The sequence below is a fragment of the Mirounga leonina genome, unplaced genomic scaffold, assembly GCF_011800145.1.
Source record: "Mirounga leonina isolate KUSES-001 unplaced genomic scaffold, KU_Mleo_1.0 Mir_418, whole genome shotgun sequence".
In the NCBI taxonomy this organism is placed as follows: domain Eukaryota; kingdom Metazoa; phylum Chordata; class Mammalia; order Carnivora; family Phocidae; genus Mirounga; species Mirounga leonina.
In genome coordinates this window covers 30,416,151-30,433,573 of record NW_023270739.1, presented here as the reverse complement: position 1 = coordinate 30,433,573, position 17,423 = coordinate 30,416,151, and the positions used below count along the sequence as shown (strand labels likewise).

Below are 17,423 nucleotides of genomic sequence, written 5' to 3'. Positions count from 1 at the left end.
TAGTCTATGGTAAATTGGTGAAAGCTTTTACAACTATTTGACAATATAGATTATATCGTTTCTCAAAATATTTAAAGTTTTATAGATGTTATCTTTAATTCCACCTGAAAAACAGATCAATTAAATAGATAATTAGAAACCTATCATGTAACAAGTTGGTATATCATAGTGTATAACATCTAATATTATGTTTAGGATGAGATTTCCATTACATAGAATACATTTGTTATAGTACTAACAGAAAAGTAGGATGTATAGAATACATACAATTTTATGTAAACAACAACAACAACAAAAATCTATTAAAAAAAGAACTACGAGGAAATGCCTTAAAAAATATTATCCAGGGGTTATTTTTGGATAGTGGGATTTTTGTGGATTTTCTTTCCTTTTTTTTTTCTTTTTGACTTTTTACTTTTCCCTACTTTTCTAAATTGTCTATAATAAGAATGTATTCCTTTTATAATAAAAAATTTAACAATTTGTTTAAATAAAATTACTCAAATTTGTGTTTTGAAGAAAAGGAGCATATGTAGCCAGCAGTTACTAGGGGACAGTAGGAATCAAAGGAAAGACCTTTTTTTCTTAGGTTATGATTCCAGAAATTCATGAAGCAAGACCCAGAAAAGTAGTAAAGGTCAGGAAGTAAAGCAGTTTGAGTTCTGCAGGTAGAATGGTGCCTCTTCTACAACAGAATGATTTTACTGGACATCCTGACTAATGACAAGCATCCATTAAGTAATCCAAATCACCATTATTCTTCCGGTGTGAGATGCTAAAAACAGAACTTCTACAAGTTTAAAAGAGTTAATCTAATTTTCCTCTTCTCAATGACAGGAATAATCCTGAAATGCTTTAGCCAAAACAGAATCAATTTTTTCAGCATATAAATTACAGTATCTTCAGGTACATCCAGCCAACTTCACCAATATGCTTGTTCTGTTTATTACACTGAGCACACGCCAATCTACCAGTCTACGCCTTAGGGTTAAAATGGTTAATATGAACTGGACCTTTACAGTGAAATCTCTCATCTTTACTCAGGGATTGTTGTTTAGAACCTTAGCTGAACTCTGATGTAAAACCACTTAAGGTTTATGGAGTGTTATTGTAGAGTTGAGGAAAACTTTCCAAAATGAGTACTGTAAAAAGTGATTATTGCAAGTATTTGTCATTATTTTAAAAAACAGAAAGACAGATTATTTTTAGCTAAAAGTATAATTGTTACGAAAGGGTTCTTTACATATCAAGAATAGGTAAGTTTTTAGCTATGAGCTCAGTTGATTATCAGTGGTCACTGAGTCCTCACTTTTTTCTATCACTGCAATTACGGGGCCAGCATCTGGTCTGGTCAGCCAAGAAAGGTGGATAAAAGGCTGGGACTCTGCTAGAGAAAAGACTTAATGCTGTGCAGTAACTGGACGTGGCAACGCCAAATGTTCCCTTTGTTTGAGTCCCTCTTATAGTTTCTGTATAACCTCTATGGCCACTTACCAGAATGGTGTCTGCTCATGGATTCAATGGTCAGCCCTTGCATGTGAAGTAATTGTTCCTCCAATATAGCAAATATGGAGGGCTTGGCTTAAGCTCAGGATGCAAAAGATGTGGCCATTTTAGAAACATAAGGTGGCATGGGAAGTAACAGCAAGTTAACTTTGCTAAGTAACATGGAGTCTAGAGAAATAAACATGCTGATTTTTAGTTTTTCTAAGAACTGGCTACAATATCTCTTTGAACTAGAGTCATTTTACTAATTTCAGCAGCAACTTTTCAGGAAAAGAGACATGGTAGATGTATCGCTCCCAACATATTCAGAATGACAAACGCTAACCTTTTATGTACAGGTATGACTGGGTATGGCAACTGCACCAAGCATTCGAAGCACCATGCTTCATTTGTTTTCCAAACAACTTGCAAATATATGGTGACTTTTCTGTGTGCAAAGATCTATAGTGAAAGAATTAATAAATCAACATATAAAATATTAGGTTTTAAATTATAGGATTCTTGTTAGTTTGATTACCATGAGTTAGTTTTCGAGAGGTACCTTTCTCTGGTGTACTGTCAGCCAATCCTACAAAGCTAGTAAGTCCCTAAACATGATAATGGCTCCAAAAAAGATCTAGTCCATGGAGGAAGGCTCTAAAACAGCAGGTCTTTGGTGTAATTCTGAAATGCATGGCATTGTCATAGTAGTAACATCTATAGATTAAAAAAAAAAAACACAAATGTATAAATTTTACATTTAACCAACTGAGCCACCCAGGCGCCCTAAATTTTACATTTAAATATAAGGGTTGGATTTTTAATTTTTTTGTTTTTCTTTACTCTTTCTTTATATTTGTTACCTTGTATTCTTACCTTTATAATTTCTCCCCTTGCATATTTCCCATATTCATTTGTATTATGCTTCCTCACCTCCTTTTTTGAAATAGCTACTCTGGCATAAGAACAGGTTCCCTAAACCTTATATAATTATATTCCTAGTTTAAAATATTGTATTAGCTTACACAAACCAAGCTTAGTTTTATATACAAAATTAAAACTCTGTTTCAAATACACTCAACATAATTTATGAATTCTACGTATGTATAAGTTTAGTGTAAGAACAATTAGATTTTAAAATAAGCCTGAAAAGACATCCTAGTGGACAGATATTCTTTTTATACTAGAATTCTATTATCTACCAAAAATAAATCTTTGAATTTTTAACTTAAAAACTAAAAAAAGCAAGTCCTATTAGATGTTGGCTGCATCGAAACATTTTATTTTTCAAAATAGGTGAGTTTGAAACTCAAGCAGGAAGATTACTTAATCTGTAAGTGACTGACATTTTTTTTTACAGATGATTAAGCTCCCATGAATTAGTCTTTTTTTTCTTTCTTTTGATAAAATTGTTTGCCTAGACAACTACTTGGCCAAATTTTAATCTCTTTAAATAACAGATAAAACTTCCATTTTTTTCCCCAGGTAAGGAAGAAGAACTTACCTACAAGGATAACAAGGCAAATGAAAAATCAGAAAGGAGTAAAGAATACACATACCAATGGCTTCACACACAGGTTGGGATTCATGAAACAACTAATTCCAGAAATATAAAATGGTGAGGTCATTTCCTTTAAATCAGATTTTTGTATTGTAAACAATCTTGAAAAGTGAAACCTAGGTTAATTGTGCTAAAACAAACATGACTTTATAGTCAAAGGCCAATACACCCATTGCCAGTTTATAAAAGGCCTCTTCTATAGAATAGATTTAATCACTCTTTATATTTTTCACCTTAAAATGTTTGAGAACTCTGTTTCTGTAATGCTTAAAACCAACAGATGAACCACACAAACGATTCTACTTTATAAAGTAAAATGCATGGTGTCCATTAACTGTTTATAAATATCATATGTATTAGAGGTTATATTTTATTTTGTGTCATTTCTATCATTTACGTATGGCAGTTAAAATTGTAATTCAACACTGTGCTGCCACTTTCCCAGACATGTAACTAATCCCCAGTGATGTCTCCATGCTTCAGTTTCTTCTCCTTTATAGTGAGATGTTAATATCATCTATCTATCTCACAAGATAGAAGCTCACAAGGTTGAGGATATCATATGTTTATATCCCTTAGTAACAAACAAGGAAACTTGAATATAATAGGTAATCAGTTAATTTTTGTTACATTAATGTATGTATTAGTTTTCTACCACCATAGCAAAATGCCATAGATTGTGTGGCTGGAACCGCAGCGATGTATTTTCTCACAGTTCTGGAGGCTACAAGTTCAAGATTAAGGAGTTAGCAAGTTTGGTTTTTTGGAGGTCTATCTTCACGTTTGCAGAGGGCCACCTTCTCACTGTGCCCTCACACAATCATCCTTCCATCTCTGTTGTCTGTGTTTTAATCTCCTGTTCTTATAAAGACACTGGTTATATTGGATTAGAGCCTACCCATATGACCTTATTTTACTTCAATTACCTCTTTTAAGGCTCTATCTCCAAATACATCACATTATGAGGTATTGAGAATTAGGACTTCAACATATCAATTCTGATGAAACAAAATTCAGCCCACAGCAATGTGGTATAAAGCATATATATATCCATAACCACTGAACCAAAGTTTTAGGGAAATAAAAGTCCAGAAATAATAATATTTTTGACATAAATTTTTAGGACTTTCATTTTAGCTACATATATCCACAAAATAATAAAAAATAAAAATAATAAAATAATAAAGAAGTGCTATTATAAACACTTACAAAATATATAAATAAATATTGAATCTAAATGTAGATGATGCTTTGGAACTGTTTCCAGGCATTCTATAAAATATAACCTCCAATACATATGATATAATGTAATAAATATTTAAATGACTAACAAATAAAATCCTACAATTATGAGGGTTAAAACTTAATTTAGAAGCAGGTTAAAATATGTAAAAAATGAAATCTCTTGGGCGCCTGGGTGGCTCAGATGGTTAAGCGTCTGCCTTCGGCTCAGGTCATGATCCCAGGGTCCTGGGATCGAGTCCCGCATCGGGCTCCCTGCTCCGCGGGAAGCCTGCTTCTCCCTCTGCCTCTCTCTCTCTCTCTCTGTCTCTCATGAATAAATAAATAAATAAAATCTAAAAAAAAAAAATGAAATCTCTTTTTTATAATATATATAAACTGAAACTTTCATATTGGTCAATTCTATCCATGTAATTTCTTTTAAAATATGGAAAAGGAAGTGAAGAATGAAAGAGAAATTAAAACAACATTTTATAATCTGGATTATTTGGTCATATTTCATTGTGAGCAAAGAAAGTAGGAATAAAGCAATCAGCATTTGGGAATCTTTTTATTTTACTAAGTGCTCTAATTAATACAAGCACAATTTCTTTTATGTTGGTATGAATCAATTTAGTGTAATTCATAAGATGACATTCTTAGAACTATAAACAAATATGATATAACCAATAGTTTACCATCTATTTTAAGCAGATATAAGAGGTCTTGTTCGGAGATTTAAAAAAAGCATTAGGATAGATAATGTGAAAAATATAAGCAAATTGTTTCAGGATGCATTTTAGATATACTTAAACCTTTGATAATATCCCTTACTCCTAAATAAGTTATATTTAAGCATAAGACACAACAGGCAATTGTTCATGCACTTTATCTTTTGAAAATATATAAAGGAATAAGTAGTGATATTTTAAGAAAAAATATTTTCAAGAACAGAAATTCTTAAAAAGCCAAATGTCAGTGTTCTAGTTTTAAACAGAAATTAATGGTGAGCATTAGTATAATGCTTTAACACACTATAGGTGTTTTAAAAATAGGAAGCTTTGATTTTCTCATAAGACAAGTAAGATATATAAGTAAATGTAAATAAAATATTTTTATGATCTACAATTTATTAACTATCATTGGTACTTTCAAATTTTTGCTCTCTATATGTATTTCTGTTTGGCAAAGAAGAGTGGCATTAAAGTGTTATTTAGAAATTTAAATTTTATGTCGAAGTGAATTTTCAAATGACTATGAAAATATGTAAATTTGTATATATCTTTGCCTATACTCTAATTTAATAAAACTATTATTTCCATTTTGTAGATTACTAATTTTTCCCAAACTTTTCACTGGGCATTTCTTTCATATTCTTCCTCTACATTTATATAATAATATAATTTTTGTTTTTGTCACTATGCAGCAATCACTTCTTGCCTGAGTTAGATCCAGATGTACTTAATGGTGGAAGAGTTCAGCTTGTGGTAAGAAATGTGTTTAAAGTTACAGAAAAATGTTGCACACGCTGGTCCTCAGTAAATGGCACTTTAAAATATGACCATAATTAGTGTAAATTATGAAAATATCACAACTCTATTTGGGGTAATCTCAAAATACTATATATTAAAATAATAACCTGTTATAACAACATGTTTTCTTGACTTGCAATATAACTTTAAAATCTGATATTACAAAACAAAAATCTGATATTACTTTAAAATATTGATTCTATATGGTAGATTTAAAAATATTAACATGCTACCATTTTAAAATAACATGACTCTGAACAGGAATTGCATAATGAACTTATTTACTTGAATATTTTAAAAGAGTAGGATACTGAGAGAAATATACTCTCACAAGTTAGAAAATCAAAGCAGATAAAAATTAACAAGTAATTGTGAACTCAACCTCTAAGTAATGAAGTGTAAATTATTGAAGCTTTAGGAACAACCAAGTTCTAAACATGGTGACCAGAGTGTAAGACTCTAGATAGTATAACTATATGTGCGTTGCTAAAGTCAATTGTACTATGTGCTATTAGAAGGAAGACTATGTTAACAGAAGGAGAATGGCAAATGTGGAGTCTAGAGAAATGGAGCCCACAAAACAAGAAATTTTCAATGTGTTTCCAGAAATTTCCAGAGGAAAGGGTACCCTAACCAATGACAGAAGTGTACGGCCTCCTTGGCAGGTGAAAATGGATGCCTCAGGTGACCCTAACTTTATGACACCTTCCATTTATATCAACCAATTAATACTCCTTGCTCAGATTCTACATTCACCAAGAAAACTGATTATAATTTAGCTTGCCAAGTAGAATTTAGCATAAAAAGATAATGCACTTTCTAATGCATCTAGTATGATGGTATCCAGAGCAGTTATATTCAGGATTCTCATGAACAATTCATTCAAGGAGTTTTCCTGAAAAGGAGCAAAATTAGGGCAATAGCTAAAATAATGTGTTTTCCTGAAAAGAGAGCAAAATTAGGGCAATAGCGAAAATTAATGTGTTTATGAAAATATTTATAGAATCTATGCACAGGTTTGAAATAATCATTAAGCAAATATTTCCTTGCATTTTAATACAGACTCATCTGGCAGAGTGGCATGTAGATTGCCCTAGGAAAATTGATACTTCAAGCTATGAACACCATGCATATTACTAACAATTGCACACAGAGTGTTGAGTTGCCACTTTGGAGCAAAATGGGCAATATAAAAGTCCCAAAGAATGCCAGGATAAAGAAACTGATACTAACATTGAATGATTATACTTCTAAAAATGAATGAAAACAGACTGCATAGATTTCTAATTGAAATGGTTCTATGAGAGGGGCGGCTGGGTGGCTCAGTTGGTTAAGCATCGACTCTTGATCTTAGCTCAGGTCTTGATCTCAGGGTCATGAGTTCAAGCCCTGTATTGGGCTCTATGCTGGGCATGGAGCCTACTTAAAAAAAAAAAATGGTTCTATGGGATTAATGCTCTGATATTAATCTCCTTCTTCTTTATCCCACTGTATTATACTATATTCAAATATATGACAAATGCATAGCAATGATAAGTGCTTTTTTGATATTGAAGAGGTACAGGTGAATACAAAAACAAAGTAAATGGTAGTAGAACAGAAATAGTTTTTTGTTTGTATGTTTGTTTATTTCCATTTTTTTTTTTTAAATGGAGATAAGAGAAGGGATTAAGGACTTATGTCAAAAAGATACTGGACTAATTGAATGCCCAGAGTCTCAGCAATGTGTTGGGAAACTGGAGGCAGACAATTGCACACCTGGGACCAGGCCATAACTGAAAGTAAAATTTAAAAAGAAAATCTGCAATTGCTGCCACTTTTCCTCTGAGACATAAGCAAAACACCCATAATAAAAGGATAGAAAATTATAAAATAAAAATGATCAAATTCTAATTAGAATCATTATGGATATGCAAATAAGCCTACTATAAATTCTGTCTATATAAAATATTACAATTGAAATAAACAATGGACTGGACACCATAAAAGAGAGACATAGTTAATTGAAAGATTATCTACAAAGGAATAATAATTATATTGACAGCTGACATTATAGCAGAAATAATGCATACCAAAAGAGAGTGGAGTTACTTCTTAATAATAGAGATTGATATAAATATTATCCAGAATACTCTTCACTAACCTTCAAGAGTAAGAATAAGATATAATAAAACATTCAAATTTTGGGTTTTGAAGAAGCTAATAAATAACATCTCTGTCTTCCAAATAAGATCAAAGTATTTTGTGTGGCAGACAGGAATGCAAAAAATGAAAATAAGTTATTTTACTTATTTTCAAATATATATCAGAAGACATGCCATAGATCCAGACAATTGTATTGCTGATTAAATTTATCCCCCAAATCCCCAAAACTGCAGAATTTTTCTGCAGAAGACAGTCCTAAGTTCAGGTTCTCCAGGAAACATATTCTGAGATTCTTATATTTGAGTGCAAGACATTTGTTGGAGAAGGCTTTCAGAAACAACTCCTTTGAGGGGTGAAAGAAGCGTAATTGAGCAGAAGGAAAAGGTAAAATGCAATAGAGTTGCAGCAGAGGAAGTGAGCTCCAGTGGTGTGAAGGCCCTTCTAAGTTGTCCCAGCTTGAGGCAAGAGGATCAGGCTCTTATGCTCCTACATCTCCTCAGGAGAGGGTGTGGTTTGGGTGAGGCAGCCATCTTTAGCTAAGGACAGTTTCCAGAGAGGTATTCAGCTAAGAGCCACACTTTCTCAGCAGCTGGGAGAATCTGACTCAGTCATTAAAAGTGATCTGAGTGGCATATGGCGATATCCACTATACTCAGGAAGTTTATTGTTCATAGATGCAACAACTTAGCATATAAAATGCGTCAAATGTCTCCAAATAAATCTATAAAGTAAAACCAATTCCAACCAAAATTATAGCTGCTTTTTTAAGAACCTGAAAAATCTCATTCTAAAATGTGTATTGATGAATAAGAACCCAATATTATATAAGTCAACTTTGAAAAAGAAGAGCCAACTTACATCATAACATATAAAGACTTAGTATAAAACTAAACTTTGTGGTGCAGATAGACCAAAAGATATGAATAGTTAGTTCAGAAATAGACCTGTGACTGTATTGGAATATGATATATAACAAAGGTGGGAAAAGGTCAAATCGTTTGGCAAATAGAATTCAGTAAACTAGCATTGAAAAACAGGGCTATATATAACCCATACACACTATAATAATCAAATGGAATTTAGAAGATTTGAAGACTCAAATGTGAAACATAAAATTATAAAATTGATCAAATAAAATAATTGAGAATATATTTGCAACTTAACAGTAAAGAAATACTCTCTTAAAAGATATAAGTAATACAAATTATATGGCAAAAATTTTTTTGATTGACTTGACTGTTTTAAATTAAATATTAATTCCTATGAAGGATTTTATTTATTATTTATTTTTTTAAAAGATTTTATTTATTTATTTGACGGAGGGAGAGATAACAAGAGCAGAAACACAAGCAGGGGGAGTGAGAGAGGGAGAAGCAGGCTTCCTGCTGAGCAGGGAGCCCGATGTGGGGCTCGATCCCAGGACCCTGGGATCATGACCTGAGCCGAAGGCAGACACTTAACGACTGAGCCACCCAGGTGCCCCCCTATGAAGGATTTTATAGAAAAGGTTAACAGACAGATTACAGACATGGACAAATTATTTTCAGTGCCTAAAACTAATAATAGCTTAATATCAGGATATAAAAAGAACTTCTGCAAATAAATAATATAAAGTCAGGTAACCTAATGAAAAAAGAAATATAAGTACAATAGAAAAAAACATACATAGTTTATAGGGATTATGACTAATACATAAATGTGTATAAAGAGATGCTCAGTTACATGACCAGAGAAATAAAAACTAAAACTAAGAAGTTGCATGACTATCCTCATCAGAATGGAAAAAATTAGAAAATTGGGTAATGCAAAGTGTTATCAATAATGTGGAAACACTGCTGTACGGCTGGTGAAAGGAAAAGCTGGTACAGTCATTCTGGAAAGAAATCTGTCAGAATTTAAAAGTAGGTCTTTGTACGCCCTATCATGTATTAGTGACAAACTTTAATTAAAAATATTCTATTCACTGCAATGTAAAAAACAAAATATTTAAGGATAATGTTAACATTAAGATGTGCAAAGCTCCTATAATGATAACTATCAAATACTGCTTTAAAAAAATCAAAGAGATATATCATACTCATGAGTAGAAAGACTCAAATTGTAAGTTGTCAATTCTCAATGATCTATAAATTCAATAGACCCTTAGAAAGCTTTTCAGTAGAAATGGACAAATTTTAAAATGCATATGGAAATGCCAAAGATCTAGAATAGTCAATATAATCTTGAAAAAAGGACTCATACTACCTGATCTCAAGACTTGCTATAAAGCCCCAGTCAGTAACCAAGACTATATGTTATGTGCAGAAAGACAAAAAAAATCAATTAATGGAAAATGATAGAGAGTACAGAAAATACCACACTTATAAAGTTAGTTGATTTTCCTTAAAGGTACTAAAACAAAAGAGGAAAAGAATATTTTTTTTCTCAACAAATAGTGCTGGACAACTGTATACAGGGAAAAAAGTGAATCTTGATTCCTACTTTACATCTTAAAAATGAATTTGAGATGAATTATGGGCCTAAATATAACTGCTAAAATTCTAAAATTTCCCAAAGAAAACAGCAAGATATTTTCAAAAATCTAGGGAAGGCAAAGATTTTTTTAAATAGAACACAAAAAGCATAAATCAAAAAAGATAAATTGTACTTCAAATTTAAAACATTTGTACTTAGAATTCAGAAAATAAAAAGAAATGAAAAGTCAAATCACATCCTAGGAGAAAAATTTGTATTTTCTTTCTTTCTCTCCCCCTGCTTCTTTTTCTCTCTCCCTCCCTCTCTTTCTTCATCCCACCACCCTCTCTCTGCCCTCCACAGCCCTCTGCATGCAAACAATCCCTCCCCCACATATACACATCTAATAAAGGTCTTGTATCTAGAATATATAGAAAAAATTCCCACAATCGATAATATAAAGACAAATACCTCAATTTATTTAAAAATGGTGAAGCTTTGAGAGACTTCACAAAGGAAGATGTTTGAATGGTTAATAAGCACACTGATTTAAATTAAAACAACAATGAAACACTACTACACAACACTAGAATTGTTAAAATTTAAAAGCCAGAAAGCACAAATGTGGGCAAAGATATGGAACAACTAGAACTCTCATGCATTACTGGTATAGTGAAAAATGATAAAACCATTTAGGAAAATAGGCACTTTATAAAGTTATAGGTACTCCTACTCTAAGACCCATTAATTCTACTCCTAGATGTTTACTGAAAGGAAATGAAAACACATGTCTTCATAAAAACCTGTATGAAAATTACATAGCAGTTCTATTGATAACCCCCCCAAAAAATGCAAACAACATAAATGTTTATCAACAGCAGAATGGATAAACTGTGGTATATTCTTACAATGGCATACCTACTCAGAAATGAAAAGAAATGAGCTCCTGATACATACAGCAACATAAGTGAATACCAAAATCAATAGAGTGAATGAAAATTCTGTATGATTGTATTTATATTAAGTTCAAGAGCAGAGAAAACAAACCTCTCCATGGTAAAAGAAATCAGAACAGTTGTTGCTTCTGAGGATAAATTACTGGAAAGAGGTACAAAGGAGCCATTTGCTAGTTATATTAGTCAGGGGTCACTAGAGAAACAGAATCAGTAGGATATCTATAACTGTATTTATCTATATCTAATATATAAAATCTTATATAAAATCTCTTTATATATGTATATAGAACCTAGAATAGCCAGCGCAATCTTGAAAAACAACAGTAAGAAGAGTCATACTACCTGATTTCAAGACTTTCAGACTTGGCCTGAAATTTACACCATTGGCCCTCTGGTCTATCTATCTATAGAATCGAGAGAGAGAGAGAGAGATGTATATACAGATATAAAGAGATTTTATAGATAGATTTGCTTATTTATTATAAGAAATTCTTATTTATTATAAGGAATTGGCTCATTTGATTATGGAGGCTAAGAAATCCTGTGATCTGCAAGCTGGAGATCCAGGAAACCCTGGAGACCCTGCTGGTGTAGTTCTAGTCTGACTCTGAAGGCCTGAGAACCAGGAGAACCAAAGGTATAGGTTCTAGTCTAAGTCTAACTGCCTGATAACCAAGACAGCTGATAGTGTAAGATCCAGCCCAAGTCTGAAGGCTGGAGAACTGGAAGTGCTGACTGTTTAAGTTCCAGTCTTAAGACAGGAGAAGACCTATGTTCCAGCTTCATCTGTCTAGCAGAGAGAGTGAATTCTCCCTTTCTCCACCTTTTTGTTCTATTTAGGCCCTCAGTGGATTGGATGATACCTGAGAGGGCAAGCTGGTATACTTAGTCTACCGATTCACATGCTAATCTCATCAAAAACACCCTCAAAGACACACCCAGAAATAATGTTTAACCAAACGTCTCAGGACCCTGTGGCCCAATCAAGTCAACACATAAAATTAACCATCACAGTAGTCATCTGTAAGAAATAACTAAACTGGACAGTGTAATTAGAAAATGAACAAAGGGTTTGAGTAGATACTTCACCTAAGAGACTATCCAGATAGAAATAAGCACATGAAAAGATGTTAAACAGTATTAATCACTAGGAAAATTGTTAAAGCCAATATATAATGTCACTATACACCTATTAGAGTGATTAAAGTAAAATACTGACAATACTAAGTGCTGACAAATATGTGGAGCAACTGAATTTCTCATACATTTGCTGAGAATGGTACAGCCACTTGAAAAAAGGCTGTCAATTTTTTATAAAGTTAAATATGCACTTATATGACTCAACAATTCTGCTCCTGGGCATTTTTCTTAGAGAAATAAACTTATGTTCATTCACAAACCTGTACATAAATGTTCACAGTAGTTTTATTTGTAATAACCAAAAGTTGGAAACAAGTCAGATCTTCTTCAGTGATTGAAAGGATAAACAAATGGTGGCACATATGAATGGACATATAATAAAAAGGAATAAACAGCAACAAACTAGAACAAACCTCTGATACGTATAAAGATTTTGATGGATCTCAAGAACATTATGCTGAGTAAAAAACGACAATCTGAAAAGGCTACATACTGTATGATTTCATTTACATAACTTTCATAAAATATAATTATTGTGATGCAGAACATGAGTGGTTGTCAGTGATTAGGTTAGGAAGAGGGATATGACTAAAAGGAGAGCAGGGGAGTTTATTTGGGAAAATGGAATAGTTCTATATCCTGGTTGTGGTGATATTACATGAATTTATATGTATGAGAAAATGTCATAAAAGTATAAACAAACCAAAAAAATAGTGCATGTGAAAACTGGTGAAGTCTTAATCAGGGCTGCGGTTTGGTAATGGTACTGCACCGATGTAAATTTACTGGTTTTATGAATCACACTTCGATTATTGGGGAAGGGGGCTGGAAGTCATACAGGGAACTCTCAGTGCCAATTTTTGCAACTTCTATAGAAATTTTAAGTTACTTCAAAATAAAAATTTTGAAAGTGATTGAATTTCATGTTTAAGGTCTATGCATTTCATTGCATGTAAATTATAGCTCTATAAAACGTTTAAAGTACCTTCCATGCTCACATATGTTATATAATGAGGCCTCTACCTTATTATATGAGAAAAGGGGTTTGTGCAATGATGATAATGTATTATGAATGGAGGGGTAAAATGAATGAATTAAATCTAGATCTCACAAATACAATGCACAGTGAAAATAAGCAAGTTGCAGAAAAGAGATACCACTTACATTAATTTTGAAAATAATATTTTCACATTTTTTGTGAATACTTTTATAAGATAGCTTATAAATTAACTTTGCTTTATAAATTGTATTTCTCTTTTTTACAAAATCTAAATAATAAGGAAATAGGTATTTATTTTTATGTGTGCTGTTTAGGATATCTTCACTTCTAAAATTTTATAAATAAGTGTTTAAGAAAATCTTATTTATGAAAAAAGCAAAAGAGGAATTCCCTGTTTTTTATTAAATGACAGAGATTCTGTATTTTTAATTAATTTTCATGGGTTGGAGGTGAATCAGGATCCAGATGCTTAGAAATCATGTTCAAAAATTCATGCTCCTCATTTCACTATGAAAGTATGGGGGAATCATTAAACTACATCAAAAACTAATGATGTACTATATATTGGCTAATTGAACATAATAAAAAAAAGAAAATATGGGGGGGGGAGTATTATAAACCTTGCAGGTGGGAGCCACAAATGTGACCAGTTCAGAAAACAAAGATATATGAGAATTTTGCAAAATTACTATTTAATAAGTATTTGCTATTAAATTGCACATAAGAATATTCTTACCTAACATTGACTCAAAACTGTTCATTATGGTATAACCATACAAAATGTTTAATATCACAATGTTTTAGAATTAAACATACATTATTAAAAATATTTTATTTATGTATTTGACACAGAGAGAGAGCACAAGCAGGTGGAGGGGCAGGCAGAGGGAGATGGAGAAGCAGGCTCCCCGCTGAGCAGAGAGCTCGCAATGGGGCTGGATCCCAGGACCCTGGGATCATGACCTGAGCCAAAGGCAGATGCTTAACCCACTGAGCCACCCAGGCGCCCCTAAACATCTATTTTTTTTGTAGAATATATATATATATATATTATATATATATATTTTGTAGAATATATATATATATATATTCTACAAAAAAAATAGATGTATAGATAGATACAAATATAGATATATATATATATAGTAGAATAAGTGTTAAAAGCATGGTCGGTCATATTCAGTTTTTAAGTATATCCATTTTGCATGATATAGAAAAAACAAAGAGAAATCATAAAAAAATTCATCTTAACAGTTAAAGGAAGGATAATGTTCATTTTGAAAGCCAATGTTTTCAGAAATAGAATTGGAATACTAATGCATATGTGGCTATGTCAGATGTCCTAACTGACCTTTAACTAACCCCTTTATAAAACGTCTAAATTTGCATTTAAGCTGCCAGGTGGCACCATTGTGAAATTGTTTATTCATGTTAAGTTTCACTTCTAAATTTGATTCCCTCTTATAGTCTGGCCTACTTAGTAACTGATATTAATTACTTTCTACTTTGGAAGAAACAGTCTTTTGGGTGTCAATGGTTAGATGGTAACGAGATTTTTGGAAGGCATACTTCACAAATATTTTCTTGACATGTAGGTATCATCATATTTGGAAGAGGCTGGGATTTCTACTTTTATATAGATGTAGTGAAATTATATCCTCAAATTGAAGCAAATAAAATATGATTTTAAAATCTTGAGTCTTGTAGTTAAAGCCTCTTTAGCTAGCAGGAGGGTTCCTGTGTTTTTGCCATGTTTTTCCTTGTTTTGTAACTGATCTCACCAAAACTGTTGTATCGCTTTGGTATTTCCCCCTTATTCTTGACTGGATCCTTTTAAGTCTTAGTATTGATGGAGCTATTCTTTTTTTTTTTTTTTTAAAGATTTTATTTATTTATTCATGAGAGACAGAGAGAGAGAGAGAGAGAGGCAGAGGGAGAAGCAGGCTCCCAAGGAGCAGGGAGCCCGATGCGGGACTCGATCCCAGGACGCTGGGACCATGACCTGAGCCGAAGGCAGACGCTTAACCATCTGAGCCACCCAGGCGCCCTTGATGGAGCTATTCTAATGGAAATAATAGATATGTGCTTTTGTATACTAATTGAAATAAAGTTCAGAAAGAATGTATAACATTTTTCATACCAATCACAAGTATAAATTGGAAGCCATTTGTTATTTATTTCATTTTTAAACTGTTTTTTTTTACTGAGGTCTTTTGACAATACAGTTGTATCACTTAGCCAGGGACATCAAAAAGTGACTGACATAGAATGGTTTCTATTCTGAATTAAGCAATAACAGATTTGCTTACTTACAATGAGAAGTTCATGCTTGTGACAGTGGGAAGAATTTGGGAAGGGAAATGAAAAGGAGAAGGGCAAAGATCTGAATCTGAAAGAGAATGATCTTTAGATTCTGTTTTCATGAGATTTTGTAGCCCATCATATGGGGATAGCTTTTTAAGCACAGTGATAATTTTATGGCTTTATTTTGCTCTACTGAAATTTTTCTCACATAGAACATTAGGCCAGTGCTTTTTCACAGGATTTCAAGCATCCTGTGGTTTGGGTTAAATCCCAGTTCTTTTGAGGCTGCTTTACTTTCCATCATGGCATTTTCCTTTACTTCAGGATTGAATCCTGATAAATCGGTACTTAATGATATTAACATTATGTAAAATAGTATTTTATAAGCAAGAAGTGATTCTTTCAACTGTTAAGTTCAGTCCCAGGTAGTAATAAAAGTTCAGATGGTAATTTTAGATGTGATAAATTATTTAATCCTATGTTCTTAAAATAATGTATCTTGAAATTTCTATATATTTACCATCACCCTTAAATTTGACATAATATATACTGTTTTTATGTTAAAAATGGTTTTCATGAGAAGGTAGAGATCTTTTGTGACTTTGTAGTATACAAATATGGGATGAAAGGCACTTTGAGGAATATTGTTGAGAAGACTAATACTTATAACTGGTAAAATATAAATACTGCAGAAAATAATCCAATATGACATTTCTAACATTCAATTAAGAATTAAATAATATACTTGGTAAATAAGTGATGTTAAGCTGTTTAAAGTTTCATCAGTTGCCTTTAAGATTGATTTTCATCAAAATTACTGTACTGAAATGTTTTCTTTTGTTGTACAGACTCAAATAGCAAACCTCAATTTTAAAATCGGCTCTTATTTGCAAAAAATGCTTTGACATAGTGCATTTGTTCTGCCTGGGCAGCGGTAAAGGATTGTGGTATCATTTTGAAGAAGGTTGTTTGACAGAGCCTGTTTGTTTATTTGGGGTAATGTGAGCTGCGTTCAGAAAATGCCATATTTTGTTTCATGATTGTATACATTCTGTCCCATTGCTCCCAGGCAAGACTTGTAAGCAGAGAAGACACGGATTTAGACCTTTTTTCCATGACCAGTGGAAGTGCTTTGTCTGTAAAGAGAGAAAAAAAAAATCAGGCACACAGACACTCAGCGGGATCTTCAAGTAAGTTGTGGTTTCCTTCAGAATTAATTTAGAAATCACAAACGAATTGATGGAACATAATGCCAACAAGCATTCTTTTATAGATAAGGGGTAGGATGCCAGCAACCAGAACTGCCTGAGAGTGTGTATTTGAATTTTTTCTTTCTTTCAATGCCTTCTTTTGATATAAAGCAAATTAAATTATTTATAAAACTAGCAGCATCAATTTTTATTTTAATTATATTCTGTGACTCAGTGTTCTACTCCCCCACCAGCCATGAATTATATTGAATATATGATCATTTAATTCTAAAGGAAATTTTTTGGCTAATTGGAAAAAGTTGGATTTATATATCAAGCTAATGTAATTTGGCCTTTTGTCATCGATTTAATTAATGTTGTAGGTAACCTTAACTTTTAAAGGAAACTTTTTAAAATAGCAGATTTTAGATAATA

General features: G+C 32.3%; 1 protein-coding gene across 1 annotated transcript in view; it reads left to right on the top strand.

Moving 5' to 3' along the window:
* LRRIQ1 (leucine rich repeats and IQ motif containing 1) overlaps positions 1-17,038 on the top strand; it is a 202,657-nt gene extending 185,619 nt beyond the window's left edge. Inside the window, 3 exon segments of the mRNA XM_034987248.1 lie at positions 2,971-3,103; positions 5,694-5,754; positions 16,868-17,038. Coding sequence (XP_034843139.1) covers positions 2,971-3,103; positions 5,694-5,754; positions 16,868-17,038 — 365 coding nt within the window.
* The last annotated feature ends 385 nt before the right edge of the window (positions 17,039-17,423 follow it).